Here is a 16,174-nt window from a genome sequence, read left to right on the forward strand (position 1 = left end):
ACATTGTTATCACAAATGTAGAAGGAATAGCAAAGTGTTTAAATGATGATTCTGCACAGAGCTCCAAAATAGTAACTTCCAAAATAGTAATTTTTCATTGTTTTTTAGGACTTCACTTGACTATGATCGTGAAGCCTTGTCTCACAATTCCTGTTACACCACTCAAGATGTATTATTTCTGTGCCCCTATCACATATGACCTTGGGTATGTAAAAGCATCAACTAAAAGCTAATTATAAATACAAGATAGCACGCACATGTACATGCCTCATTTCCCTAAACCAGTCTTAGGAACTATAATGTTTGCTCCAGCATCTGGTATGATTCCACAAAAACATTAGAATACCTGCCATGTGATATACAAACCTCAGGTTGAATCATTTGCAGAAAGTGTTGTCAGCTTTTTCTTCCAAACTAGAGAGCACACAAGCATGAAATAGACACTTTACCACTTACACCAATGGCATGAAATTTTACTGAAGGTACAGTGACAATCTCTACTGCAGCAGTAAATGTTTTTCTTTTTAATTTTTAAGTTCAGGGGCACATGTGCACACTTGTTACATAGGTAAACTTGTGTCATGGGGCTTTGTTGTACAGATTATTTTGTCACCCAGGTATGAAGCCTAGTACCCATTAGTTGTTTTTCCTAAGCCTCTCCCTCCTCCCACCCTCCACCCTTCAATAGGCCCCAGTGTGTGCTGTTCCCGTGTTATCATTTAGCTCCCACTTATAAATGAAAACATGTGACATATTTGTCATGAGTGTAGCAAGGCATAATTCATATGCTTCATTTTAATATACTGTATACCCCCAAAATTATATAATTTTTAAAACGTTACCTTAAGTTACAAGGAATATACATGGCTTTTGAAATAACTTTTGATACCTTTTTCTTTGCACTAAACATAACCTTGTAATAAGTTTTGAATCTGGATATGTAATACATTTTCATGGAGGGGGATAACCTTGTGATCCAAAGGACATTACAGTGAGCTATATTTTAGATTAAGAAGCACAAGTAACTTTGGGAGGCCAAGGTGGCAGATCACTTGAGGTCAGAAGTTCAAGACCAGCCTGACCAACATGGTGAAACCCCATCTCTACTAAAAATACAAAACAATTAGCCGGGTGTGGTGGTAGGCACCTGTAATCCCAGCTTCTCAGGAGGCTGAGGCACGAGAATCACTTGAAGCCAGGAAGTAGAGGTTGCATTGAGCCAAGATCATGCCAGTGCGCTCCAGCCTGGGCCTCTGTCTTAATATAATATTTATTTTTGTCAAGTGGGACTTGCATATCAAGTACCTAATTTGTTACCCTGATATTTTTTGAAAGATCAAAGGTTGTAGCCTGTTTTTTCCATTTGATGATTTTAAATAACATGAGCTTTCTTAGCGCAAGCACCCAAACACCTGGTAATCCTTAAAATTGATCAAAATGGGGATTAGAGCCTGCTGTTACCCCTCTAAACTGATTCTCCTGGCGGCGGAGGAGGGGGGGAGGGGAATAAGGCCAGAGGATGAGAGACGTAGATTTATATCTCAGCACTTTGATTTCTCTCCTTGCCGTTATTGATCATGGGGTGATAGCTAATACTTGCTGAACATTTCCACCCACAGGCTCTGTTGTCAGTGGTTTTAGGCATCACCTCAAAGTACCCGCAAAACAACTCTGGTAAGTCGGTTCTATTACTCTCGTTTCATAGCCGAGAAAGCTAAGGCCCAGAGACATTAAGATCACACAGCAACTAAAGGGCAGAGCAAGGACTCTGCCTCCAGGACACACATTTGTAATCATCACACACACAGCCTCAAGCCTATGGTGACACAAATGACGGGTCATACAATTCTGACAGTCACTGCAAAGCTGAGACAGGAAATGTGCATTGCTTCACTTTCCCTAGGAAGCAATCTCTGGGAGAAGATACACCATAATGATGACTCAGTAAAGAAATTGATAACCATCTCTATATATTCAAAAATACTTACGTGAACTTGCACACTGGGTATTCCGACAATGTGTTCCTTAAATTGGAGTTCTAGCATTTACCACCATTTCATTTATAGACTGTCCATAAGATTGTGAGTTCCCTACAAGTAGGGGTATTAGTCTGTTCTCATGCTGCTAATAAGGACATGACCAAGACTGGGTAATTTATAAAGGAAAGAGGCTTAATGGACTCACCGTTCCACATGGCTGGGGAGGCCTCACAATCATGGCGGCAGGCGAAGGAAGAGCAAAGGGATGTCTCACGTGGCAGCAGGCAAAAGAACCTGTGCAGGGGAACTCCCATTTAAAGAACCATCAGATCTCCTGAGCCTTATTCACTACCAGGAGAATAGCATACGGGAAACTGCTCCCATGATTCAATTATCTTCACCTTGCCCTGCCCTTGACACGTGGGGATTATTACAATTCAAGATGAGATCTGGGTGGGGACACAGCCAAACCATATCAGGGTTATACCTTTTGCAATTTTGTATTCCTTATATGATGCACAAACGGGACATAAACATTTTGTTAGCCAGTGAACTCATAGGAATACTAAATGTTAATATGCAATCCATTTGTAGCCCCAGCTTGTCTGCCAATACTTAGCCTGATGTTCAGTAATTTATTCTGATTCTGAATAGTGCTATTTCCACAGACACAAGACTTAGTTTAAAACTCCAGAGAATATCCTAAATGAGTTTCAAGCTGTACACGAAAATTCCTCAGTATTGACCCCTGGACCCAATCAAGCATAATCTAGACACAAAACAGCTCTGACAATCCAGGAAGCCATAGTTTTTTTCTGGAAGTGATAAAATGATGTATAAAACTGTTGATCTTATCATCAAGTTTGCTTGAGTTTAAAGCTTGTTTATCTTAAATAATACCATAGTCCTATAAAACAGGTGAATCCTGCCTTTGGCATAATTTGTTTCCAGTTACAGTGTTTTGTTTTTCATAAGAATGTCTTATCCCACACTCATTCAATAGCACTTAAGACCCCCCCAAAAATGCCAGCAGTAATTATTTTCCTCTACAGTTTAAAAATACGTGATTAGGGCCGGGTGTGGTGGCTCACGCCTGTAATCCCAGCACTTTGGGAGGCCAAGGTGGGTAGATCACGAGGTCAGGCATTCAAGACCAGACTGACCAACATGGTGAAGCTCCGTCTCTACTAAAAAAACAAAAATTAGCTGGGCGTGGTGGCGTGCACCTGTAATCCTGGCTACTCGGGAAGGTGAGGCAGGAGAATCACTTGAACTCGGGAGGTGGAGGTTGCAGTGAGCTGAGATTGTGCCACTGATCTTTTAGTCTGGGCGACAGAGCGAGACTCCATCTCAAAAAAAGTGATTAGCAGATGAAAAAGTGGCTGCTTGGAGTAGGGAGACTATAGCATTGCTTTATTATTATTATACTTTAAGTTCTGGGGTACATATGCAGAATGTGCAGTTTTGTTACATAGGTATACATGTGCCATGGTGGTTTGCTGCAGCCATCAACCCATCATCTATATTAGGTATTTCTCCTTATGCTATCCCTCCCCTAGCACCACCCCCCAGCCCTTGACAGGCCCCAGTGTATGATGTTCCCCTCCGTGTCCACGTATTCTCTTTGTTCAACCCTCACTTATGAGTGAGAGCATGCAGTGTTTGGTTTTCTGTTCTTGTATTAGTTTGCTGAGAATGATGGTTTCCAGCTTCATCCATGTCCCTGCAAAGGACATGAACTCATCCTTTTTATGGCTGCATAGTATTCTATGGTGATATGTGCCACATTTTCTTTATCCAGCCTATCATTGATGGGCATTTGGGTTGGTTCCAAGTCTTTGCTATTGTGAACAGTGCTGCAATAAACATGTGTGTGCTGGATTATAAATCACTCTACTATAAAGCATTGGTTTTATAAAGATAATATGTCTGAAGAAACAATCATTAAGTGTAAAATTACTCCAAAAAATGTTCAAAACCTGTGAACTAATCAGCTTTATTTTCAAATATACAAGTATTTTGAAATGCAGAGTTTATGGCTGTTGTATTTCTTAAACTCCACACAAAACTGACAAATCCATACCAAATTAATCACCCACAGGCTGCCAATTTCATCCACTAATTCAACATTACAGCATTCAGGATAAATTAAAGGATTAATAGTATAGGCAGCTAAAAAACAAAAACAAAAACCAGCAGTCATTTGTAACATGCTGCTATAATTAGAACAACCAGTTTATGGATTACTGGTACAAAAAGTTTCAATGGCAAACTTAGAGCTTCCTTAAAACAAACAAAATCTAGACTGAGTTGAAGCATTCTCCATCTGGGAAAAAAAGGTTCATCTTGTGAATTTTAACACTCAGCCAAATATAAAACCATGTTTTAGAGGGGGACCATCACTGATAGTAGGACTTAAGCCAGGCTTTCAAGGTTTGGATTAGGCCAACTGATTCGGGGAAAGGTGGAGGCTGCCAGAAAAGGAAGCAATGAGATTCGAAGTTGGGATAACTTGTCAAATACCAGGGACAATGAGGAGACCTGTTTGTTGGGAGCAGAGTTACATATTAGAATAACAGGATTTAAAGGGAACATTTTGTAAAAGGTATGTTCCAAAGGAAGGTATAGTTTAAAGTACTCTATCCAGTCTAAGAAATTCATATAAATCAGATTTGGAGGGAATTTAGCTGAGTACCTTTACAGTGTACAACTTTGCATTTTGTTAAAGGTCACAATCATACCATGGGGCTTTAGAAATAATGGTAACTTTTTTTAAAAAAGGTATAATCACCTCTTATTTATAATGAACAGTTTTAGTTAAAATATTTGGCCAGATGAAAGCTCTTGAGCACCACCACGGACTCTCAGGCTTTACATCTCTCGAGTATTCCTGAGAAAACAGTAAGAAAAAAAGCAACTTTCATCACTTTTTAAGAGCTCTTTTTCAGAGGTTGTTCAGGCTTTTCGAGATGAAATACACAGGCAATACTGCGGGTAAAGGAAAAACTGAGGGACTGCTTCCCACTTAAGCTAAGTAGGAAGAAAACAAAATGATCTGCTATAAACTGCACGGTACAATGCAACTCAAAAGTGAACAGTGCATAGTATCCTTCACTAAGTGAAGGAAAAAGTGTGATTACCCACTTGAAGTTCCCATTACATCATGAGTGCAATTCAATTTGGGGAAAATAGTTTAATGTATCTCTCAGAAAAAAAATAGTTTATATTTTTCCATCTCAAACAGTGCTTTACGAGGTCCAACGCCACCAAGCGACTTTCATTCTGTCCCATACTGCCGAAAGCGAATCTAAGGCAGGACGGACGTCCAGGATGGTGAACTGGTAGTCCTTGTTGACTTCACCACCATCATAATAATCAATCACATATCTAACTTCTGTCCCGCAACGGTTTATGATCCAATCATGCCTATCAAAAGGCAACTCATACCTGGAATAAAAACATGCCACTGAGTGTTAAAATGCTTGCACTGCATTTAGTCCCAGTTTAAGCTATGTGAAAGCTCAAGAAGCACATGCAAACACCTGCTCCCAAACACCTAACTGGGGAAGTCAGACTCAAAGCATCACATAGTGAACAGTACTAAGGGAAGATGGCACTGAAGAACTGTGATAAGTCCAGATCACATGGCAGCTCATCTGCCTACAAAGGAATAAGGTCAGTGGGGAAGAGACCTAAGCCAGGGAGGTCAGCTGAGATACTGCAGAAATGCAGGTGTGAGCAAAGAATCTCAAGTATGCTAGAAAAGAAAGGGAGGATGGCTAAGTGCATAAACCCAAAGAAATAGATCATGGGAAGAGTAAGAGGGCAGATCCAAGAACATGGACGATAACTCCATTCAACCCTATGATAAATAGGAAGCAATCTTCTACACCCTAATAAATCTGCCCATTAATGGACAAACCTCAGGAAGAGAAAGAAATCTACAGCTGAATATGGATTAGGTTTTGCAAGATGGCACTGCAATTCTCAGACTGGTTTTGGTGTGAAGAGAAAGTTGACCTTGATCTGAAGATGGTGAAACAACACTTCTACGCTGACACTCACCCCATCCAGGAACGAATTCGTGCCCTTGGTGAATACTCTTTTGCTTTCCCTCCGAACCGGATCAATGATGGACCACAAGGACACTCTCTAGAATTCCCCAAATAAGAAAAGTCTGTTAAAATATTTTCTTTTCTTTGACAAAGATAATGTTCTAATTTTTCAGTAATATACATTTTTTTCCTGTATACATTTCATATAATATAACATTTACAGAGAAAGGTAAGTTCTAAAATAACTCAAACAACAAGTGCCTATTTGTTAAAAATGTTTCTCTTTCCTTCTGGACTGGGTGCGTTCCATTGCCTCCCGTTCCTTCTGGATATCTATACTGCACTCTGCAGGAGTCAGGACACATGACCTTTCCATTTGGTGGAGAGGGAAAGGCACATTAAAAAAACAAACAAACAAAACAGCCTCAAGTATTGTGCATCATGCTTCTTTCTCTTTGGCACACAGCAGCTGGGGTTTTTCAGACAAACAAGAAAATTCTATTCTTTCATTTCAAACCAATGAACAGCCTTTATGAAGAAAAGAAAATGATGGATTAATCCCTAGAAATGGATTGTAATTAATGTTGGACCAGCTCCTTAAAAACTACACATAAGATGAGGGGTAGCAGAGTCCTAGCTGGCAAACGCACTCCCTCTACCCACAGACCCCTGCTGAGGACTCTCTAGGTGCCAGCCCTCTGTGGGCACCAGGGTATAGCAGTGCCAACAAGACCCTCTGAGCCCTGCCCTCGTGGAGTTCACAGCCCACCTACAGGCTAGACAGACAGCTGTTTCCAAGACAGGGGGAGTGGTGGCCAAATCAGGAGGCCACCTATATTGTTAGCTGCTCCCATGGATAACAAGATAGGTATCTAAGTAAGTGGGAGGGAGAAAAATTTCCAAGGTATAAAGGACTTCTATTGGAGGACTTACGAGTTACTTTTCTTCTCCTTTTAGGAACTACTCCTTAACATCTCTTCTCAAGAGGGTCACAGGCAAAAAGGTAAACTCAATCTAGGCAAAACTTTCTTCTGGAGACCATAGCATGAGTTTTTAAAAGGTCTATTTAATTTTGACAGAAGATAACTGGAGAAGGAATTGAAACTGACAAACTGATATTCCCTTTTCTCTCTTCTCTCTGCTCCATAATCACACAAGTAATTAGCAGGTGGTCTTAGTTAGAACACACTTTCAAAGTAGGTCACTGCAAACACTTCTGGCTCCTCTCAGGCCAGAGGTTACTGAGGGCAACATGGTCGCAGTTGTTCCCCTCTCACATGAACCCACCCCAGGCCTGAGGCTCAGTCAGTGACAGCCAGGGAGTGCAACCAATGAACTTCAGAGTGCAAATATTAAAAACAAACAAAACACCTTAAAAAATCATTAAGTGGATTTTGGCCAAGAAATTAATCACATTGTGCAATGAATTTAAAACCACTGTTTATGACATAACCTGGCTCAAACCAGCAGCATATGCAATGCTCTAGATACACCCAGTCTAGGCACCACCCGAAACGGACTAAGTCAGACACCCTGGGGGTGGGGCCCAGCATGCTGGGTTTTAACAAACCTTCCCCATGATCCTGATGCATGCTCCAGTGTGAGAACCACTACTATCAACAGACTGAAGCCCTGTCTCCTTTAACACAAACAGCTGCATTTAACTATTCTCCCAGAGAAAAAGGGCTCTGAGTTAAGACATCTCTTTGTGTTTAGTCCTAATGGGGATTAAATAAATGCTATTGAGGGAACAAAAATGTCTTTCCCACCTCCCTTGGGGCAGATGGCATTTTAGCATCTCCCTTCCCACATGCTCTGCTTTCGAAGGGCTGTGATGCTCCTTCTGCTGAGGCACGGTCTCTGTCCCTTCCCCTTGAATCTGGGCAGGCTCCTGATGCTTTCTGGAACTCTAGCTATTGGAACCTAGCCACCATTATAGGAGGAAGTCGAAGCAGCCATATTCAGGGGCCATGTGGAAGTGTTCTGGCCAAAAGCCAGTACCACTTGCCAGAGGAGTAAACGAGCAGGCCTTCAGAAGACTCTAGCCCATGGCTCGGAAGCCATCCTGACCACTGAGTCTTCGCAGCTGAGGCCCCAGATAGCAAGGAACAGAGACAAACCATCCTTGCCCTGGCCTTGGCGTACTCCAGACCCACTGAATCCACAAGCCTAATAAAATGGTTGCTATTTTTCAACTAAGAAGGGTGGCCTGTCATGCAACAATTGTCACTGAGCCATGCCTACTACATAAAATGTTTTATTAGAATAACAAATGATTTGAATAAAATGTTAAAACTCTAGAAAGCTGATATGAAATAAGAAAGACGCTTGAAAGATTTGTTTTTAAGATCTCAAACATAACTTACGCAGCATGAAGGGCTTCCCACTTCAAAATCTCCTTCCAAGCCTGCTCGTTATTCTGATTGTGAATTCTAATGATATTATACATATCCTTCTGACTGATATCCTCATCTTTCCACTTCCACCTAGGAAAGAACATATGGTAAAATTTGACAAATGTTCCTGATAATGCCATAAAGTTAATCCACATATTTTCATAAGATGATTTATTCAACATTCCCCTTTGAGAAAGAACTAAGAATGCTCACTTTCTCTGAATTTAACAGATCTAAGGCTCATTTTCAAGATTTACCCATGATCATGGAGCAGCACTATAAATCCAAAGCTACTACAGAAGCATTGAAAACAAATATAAAAGGTTCACCTTAGTCTCATTTTACTGAGTCACAGTAAACCAGACTTACAGAATCATCTATTTTTACGGTGACATTTGTCCAGATAGTACCACTGATCAATGATCCCTTAAGTTTTTCTAAACATTTTATCTAAAAGTGTTTTCAGTTTTTTAAAAAAACCTATTGATGGTTAATTTTAATGTGTCAACCTGACTATGCCACAGGATGCCCAGACATTTGGTCAAACATTATGCTGGCTGTGTCTGTGAGGGTGTTTTTGAATGTGAGTAACATTCTAATCAGTAGGCTAAGTAAAGCAGACTGCCCACCCCATTCCGTATGGGTGGGTCACATCCAATCAGTTGCAGACCTGAATGACAAAAAAGCTGGCCCTTCCATGAGTAAGAGGGAAGGTCTTCTGCATGACTGCTTGAGTTGGGACATTGGGCTTTTCCTGCCTTTGGACTTAAACTGAAACATCAGTTCTTCTTGCATCTTGAGACTGCTGACTTTCAGACTAGAAGTGTGCCATTGGCTCTCCTGGGTCTCCCGCTTGCTGACTGCAGATCTTGGGACTTCTCAGCTTTACATAATTGTGTAAGTCAATTCCCTACAATACATATCTTCCTGCCCTCCTTGTCTCCTGCCCCCCACACATATCCTATTGGTTCTGTTTCTCTTGAGAACCCTGATGTAATACACTAGCCTTGCACTTACAATCTGACAGGTGTGAAAAATCAGGTGATTATAAACTGATTAATACATTAAAATGTACTATATTGTTTTGAAGGTAAAAAATCTCTTCAGCACACAACTCTTGGATATTCTGACAAGCAAATTTTTATTTTAAATAATATGTTCACTCACCCTTTCTTTAACATTGCATTCCAGAACATCTGCTCGGAAGGGTAAACCCACTTTTTCTCTGAATCTGCTCTGGAATGGATGACTCTTCTCTGACAGTAGATAATACAAATGGCTGATCTGGAGCTGGTGTTTGATTGGGTGGTGGCATCTAAATAAAATAAACAGATTTGCTTTTATAGGATATAAAGTAAAAGGCAATATAATTACTTCCTGGAAAGCAATACATCACACAGAAAGCACAGATTACTTACTAAATCAGTGACATTAAAATTTCAGACTTCTCAGATAATTTGACTGTTTTGAAGAGTCAGATTACTGAGATTGTGTTTCTTCACTGATTAAGTTCTCAAATATGGTAAACACTGTGGTTAATTTTTGGCCTCTTTGTCCTTTGAACAAATTTAGAAGTAATGTCACCAAGGAATAAGTAGAAACTAATGCATGATCTTCAGGCATTTCTAAAAACTTTATGACAGGCTTTTCAAAAATGACTACTCACTCTTTGGGGAAAAGTCTCATAGCACACAGGTACAGCACTGCTTTTTAAAAAAAATATTCTCAGATTTTTTAGGTTTCTGCTTATGCTTCATCCCTTAGGCAAAATATACTACAGATGAGTCTTTGCATCTCAACACTGCCAGGTCAGAAGGTGGGAAGAATCCCTTCTCCCAGACATGTGTCACCAATACTGTTATGCTAGCACTTAGCCTTAGCCAGGGTCTCTCATCCATGGCACTATTGACATTTGGAGCTGGACAATTTTTAGTTATGGTGGTCTAAGTACTGTAGGATGTTTAGCAGGATATTTGCCTGAGGGGCAAAATCACCCAAGGTTGGGAATGACTGGCCTTGAACTTTCTGTGTTAGAAGTATAAAGGATTTCCTAGTAAACATTAATTAAAAGTCTCCATCACAACAAGGCCCTCAGTTACAATACCGACAGCAGGAAGGGCCATGTGTGGTAGGCACTGCAGAGTATTCTACCTGCATTATGTTAAACACACTTAAACACAGTGTGTTTAAGAACATGGGTCTGAGGTGGATAAGGATTCAGTTTTGGCTCTGCCACTTCCTAGCTGGTGATGTGGGGTGAATGACTCCTTCACTCTCAGTATCTTCAGCTCTGAAATGGGGACACTAAGAATACTGGCCGCACAGAGTTGTTATGAGGATTAAAGGGGAGAATGTAGGGTGCTTAGCTTAAATGCTACAGAAGTGACCAAAAGAGGCTGGTCTGAGTACAGTGGTATTTACAACTAATTGATCACAACCAGTTACAGATTTCTTTGTTCCTTCTCCTCTCCCACTGCTTCAGTTGGCTAGCCTTGAATGAAAAAATTTTTAAGAAGTGACCAAAAGAAAAGTTAGCTGTTATTCATATTCTCACTACATATCATGATCCCATGGGGTAAGTGTCTAGGTCTGTAAGATTCCAAAAGGCCCATGTTCTGAACCACTCACCTATTAGAGATCATCTAGGCCAGTGGTCTGCCAGGGGCTTCGGATAATGCTGTCTGTCGCTGCTTTCATGCTACAGAGAAAGCAGCAGCAGCAGAACTGAGTAGTGTGACAGAGACCCTATGGCCCATAGAACCAAACATATTTACTACCTGGCCCTTTATAGAAGCAGTTTGCCAAAGACCTCTGGTGCAAGTATTTCAAGGCCTATGTGCAAGATATTCTTGGTGCATTGTCCAAAACTCTATTTTCAAAAACAGGCAGTGGGCCATAGTTTGTTGATTCCTGAGGTGGACGCTGCTATTGTATTCCCCACGCCCTTTCTTTTCCAGGCTAAATATTTCTAGTTTCTTTACATGCTGCCTGGTTTGCTAAAATTTCTACTCCTGATAATCCTGTGGCCCTCTAAAGTATATGCCTGAGCCTCCTGTTAAAACATGACTGCAAACTTTAGACCACAATCTCCGATGCTGTCCATCACAAAATGTAGTGATGTCACATCTACCTTGCCCTCACTTCTCAATGGCATTAAATTTGCTGGCAGTCACACCACAGTGAACCACCCTAATGACTCGTGCAGGCTGGCACCCTATTGTACCTGAAGAAGTTCCCCAATCATGTAATGTGTCTACAAAGTTTCCCCAGACCAAAGATACCTTAATTAACTCCAGCTATGTTTCTTACAGAATTTCCCATCTACCACCTACCTAGTAACTCTCCCAGAAGAAAATATTCATTTGGTATGGCTTATTCCCAGTACAACTATGCTGGCTGCTCATAATCACTCTGTTTTTTTTTCCCCCAGGCACTCCCTGAAACTACACTTACTAACACATCTAGATTTTCACTATAGATGGAATATCTAACTTCTCTGTTTTCAAAGGACAGAAGAATTCATCCTAGCCATCTGCAACTTGTCTTGGCAGTCTGTACAAGCAACTCTGCATAAAAAGCTCCAGAAAGAAAAGATGAGTGTGGATTACCAGATTTGAAGGATCTAGGTTCTCCTTATTCTTAGCCGCAGTGCCCCTAATGGGACACTCCACGTACTCATAGGCGCGTTCCTGGTGGGCAGGCACAGAGTATGTTTTCTTCTCACAGTTTGGGCCAGATGGCTCTGTACTCACTGGACACTCTGAAATAATCAAGTATAAAAATGGTATCATCATGAAGGCAGGACATCTAGCTCTCTCAATTGAAGCACTAAAGTGTTGAATTTCTGACCAATGATTACCACCATAGGAAAAGTCAGGTTTCTTCCATTTAAATCTACCAAGAAGTGAACTAGCTAACATTCCAAAATCCTAAAGATGAGAAGGTTCTACAAATTTACATTTCCTTTGAAAGAAAAATGAGTACCCATTCTCTAATTGTATCACACCCCCAGCAAAAATAAGCCAAAAAACCTTGGCAGTTGCAAGAGCATGTGTTATCCATGCCATGGTTTAAGTAACCTGGCTGAAGGAGCAGCTGGGGAGCTGTTAGAGGAACCTAAGTGGGGACCAGACACATTTCACAGGGTCTCCTTGACTTTTCATTCACTTGTTCCAGAGAAGTCCAGCCCCAAACAGGACACAGTTGCAATCCAGGCTTTCATTACTAATGCATTATCTCAGGTACAAGGAATGGGAGAAGAAAATGAACAGAGGAGACATCACAAAGGCTACTGCAAAAAAATCTGAATGCCACTCTGCTTTGTCCCAAGACTGAAACAAGGCATAGGAAAACCACGTGGCCTAGGGCCTATTCCCATCAGTCAACGGCAAGAGTTTAACAGGAAAAGGCAGACAATAAAGAAAACATTCCACAACCCACACAGGATCAAGATGCCCATTACAAGGGAAAGTCCGAGCCTAATGAGATAAGCAATAGCAAGGGCTATGCCCAAAGACCCAGGATGCTGATCCCAATTAGTGGGAGACTGGGAAACCGATTCAGAGAATGAGCAGGCACTTGGAGAGCTGTGACACAGAAGACAGCTGCTCATGTAATGGAATCTTGGCCTCAGGCCGCAGCAATAACTACAATAACACACATGAAAAAGATGAGTTTGCTTTCACTTCCTTCCCTGCACTTCTCCTCCCAAGCCCTCATTTCCTGGTGCCCTGTGCCACTGCCCACTTTAGGGGTGAAGACTTGCTATGCCTTCCTTCTCTACCACTGAAAGCACCAATCCTTTTCAAGTCATAGATCCCAGCTGGGTGTTAGAAAGAAAGTAACATTTCAATTTTTCACATCATATAACCAGTAGCCCCTATGATCTCCTATAGACACCCACATTCTTTATTAATGTAATAAGTCTGGCAGCTCTCAAAGATATACAGCAAATGAAATAAAACCAAAGAAAGCGTTCTAGGATCTCCCTGAGGACACTCAGAACAGCAGCACACCTGCTTTGGCTGATCTGTCTCAATTCTTTCTGTACAAAGAAACCCCAGAAGAACACTGTCTGTCCTTGTCCAAGGTCACAGAACTTTTGCTGGCTTTGCCACTTACTATGTGACTTGGAGCATCAGTTACTCCAAGTCTTAGTTTTCTAGACTATAAAATAGGGAAAAAACGGACCACACAGCTTATGAAGATAAGAATGTAAGCTCCATCAGGCGAAGCTCCATTGTTTATGTTACTCTCTCGTGCAGAAACAAACAAAACCAGCAGTGCTTGGTACAGAATGGCAGTGACCTCTCAGAATAGGCTGGCTGACTGAAGAAATGAATAACAGCGCAAGCATTAGTACTCAGTAAGCACACCATGTTGCTTCTGCCCTTCACGACTTACTGATTCAAGCCACACTTTAATACAAACAATCTAAAGTAGACCTGCATCAATCAATAATGAAAGACAGCTTTTCCATTTTCATTTTCTTGTCTAAAGAATGGACAGCAAGCCCATTAGGTGATGGCTTACTTTTATATATAAGAATACTGAAATGGCTATGGGAGCAAAGGTTATTTATTAAGACAGCTAGATCTAGACCAAGGTTTCTCAGCCTTGGCCCTCTTGATATTTGGGGCCAGCAGATTCTTTCTTGGGGAGCTGTTCTGTACATTGTAGGATGTTTAGGAGCACTCCTGCCCTCTATTCACCTTCCTCTCACTTGTGACAACCAAAAATGCCTCCAGATATTGGCAAACGTCCCCTGTGGGAAGGGGGGATTGCCCCCCTCCAGTTAAGAACCACTGATGTAGGCATAAGTAAACTTTGGGAAGTTGGGGCTGGTTTAGAGTACTCACTATGTTCTCATGTACTATCTCAATCATCATGACAGGCTTGTGAAATATTATTATACACTCATCTTACAGATGACAGACTGCGGCTTACAGAGTTAACTTGTCTAGACTCACAAACCTCAATAAGATGCAAAATAAGGACCAGACCCAGGGTGCCTAACTCCCATGCCTACCAGCCTCAGCAGCATACTACACTGCCTCTTCCTTTAGAGCCTTTCAAGAATTTTTTAAAGACAGTATCACTCTGTCACCCAGGCCGGAGTGCAGTGTCACAATCTTGGCTCACTGCAACCTCGGCCTCCCAGGCGATCCTGCCCACCTCAACCTCCTGAGTCGCTGGTACTACAGGCACCCACCACTACGTCTGGCTACTGTTTGTATTTTTTTGTAGAGGCAGGCTTTTGCCATGTTGCCCAGGCTGATCTCGAACTTCTGAGCTCAAGCAATCCACCCACCTCGGCCTCCCAAAGTGCTGTCACAGGCGTGAACCACCACACCTGGCCGTGACTTATCTTTTGTTTCATTTTCTAGACAAAGGGCCTGTTACCTTTCATTTTCCCTTCATGCATCGGACATCCTGAAGGTGGGGATGCCGAAGCGTTTGAGGCCTGAACTGCAACAGCAGGAGCAGATGGAGACAAACCCATGGCTGGAAACAGTGTTGACTCCAAACAATTTTAAATTTCCACCTGCCAAAACAGACAGATTAATGTCTCTGGACTCTCCTAATCTGGTCAACCCTTGTTCCTCCTCTTTGTCATCCCATGGGCATCTACCAGGCAGGGTACTAACTTCGAGGAACAGCTTTAATATATTGCCCCCTTAGGGAAATACTGTGAAACCTAGGCCAACCTCTGGGGTCACGTATCTAAGGCAGTGAGGATTTGGGGACTGAGGTGAGGCAGTCGCTGAGAAGCCACGTCACAGCCAGGAGGTACAGGCCTGACGCGGGCGTGGGGCGAGGGTTTCCTAGGAGTGGTGACCCGGGTGGAGGAAGGAAGGCCCATTGAGCCCAGACTTGACCCCTGACCCCAGAGCCTTAGCGAGGGGCTGGGGGTCCGGGAAGGGTGCGGCGCATGAATAGAAATTCGAAGAAACGAAGTGACACCAGAGGTCGAGGAGCTGCCAAGTGTCTTCCCCACACCGTCCCGGCGCTTGCCCACCTGCTCCAGCCCGCGGTCCCCGGACCAAACCGGCCGCGGCCAGCCTGCCCTTCTGCACCTGAGCCCTCCCCCGGGCTGCTCCGAGAGGCCGGTACCGCCTTCAGTCGCCAACCCGAACCCACAGCAGCAGTGACTTCCCGCCGCCGCCGCCTTCCTCTCACTGGGTCACCGCTGTGGCCACGGTCACCGCCGGCGTTCTCACGCACCCCTACTTCCTTTTCAGAAGGCGGGACTTCCGGGCACGCGGGAGGCGGGCTGAAGAGTAGTATTTTCCGTCAGTCACGGAGAGCAGGTTCCGTCCCCTCGTCGCCTCGGCCTGTAGCTGCTGCGGGGGCCGCTCTCTGGCCCCGCCCCTGCAGGCCGGGAGCGTTTTTCAAAATGCCGGCAGTGGCAGGTAAGGCTGTCTGGTACAGAGGCTTCCCTAGAGTGAAGAGCTCTACTATGTATGCTTTATGCGGCAGAGGGAGTGCTTTGGAGTTTTTAAATTTCTGGTTTTTTAAATGTTATCCCATCAGTTTTAATTGTAGCAATGATTCAAGAAACATTAGTAGATGCCCATAACTTCGGTGGTGGAGATCCAAAAGTGAACAAGACAGTGTTCTGGCTGCTAAGTTCTTCTTAACTGGGTGTGTGATTTTGAATGTCTGTATTTTCATTTACCTCCAAGAGAAATTTAGCATTTTCTTCCATCAGGAATGTAGGCAAGAAATCCTAGTACTATTAGCT

General features: G+C 42.6%; 1 protein-coding gene across 1 annotated transcript; it reads right to left on the minus strand.

The window, feature by feature from the left end:
* Positions 1-3,956: 3,956 nt before the first annotated feature.
* LOC117077221 (cytochrome c-type heme lyase) lies at positions 3,957-15,683 on the minus strand. Its single transcript, XM_033200855.1, is given in 8 exon segments — positions 3,957-5,426; positions 6,045-6,131; positions 8,401-8,520; positions 9,598-9,667; positions 9,670-9,745; positions 12,039-12,190; positions 14,833-14,974; positions 15,610-15,683. Coding segments are annotated over 7 exon segments (804 nt in total). The 5' UTR covers positions 14,933-14,974; positions 15,610-15,683; the 3' UTR covers positions 3,957-5,227.
* Between the last annotated feature and the right edge of the window lie 491 nt (positions 15,684-16,174).

Source organism: Trachypithecus francoisi, unplaced genomic scaffold (assembly GCF_009764315.1).
Source record: "Trachypithecus francoisi isolate TF-2019V2 unplaced genomic scaffold, Tfra_2.0 Lachesis_group6, whole genome shotgun sequence".
Lineage (NCBI taxonomy): Eukaryota > Metazoa > Chordata > Mammalia > Primates > Cercopithecidae > Trachypithecus > Trachypithecus francoisi.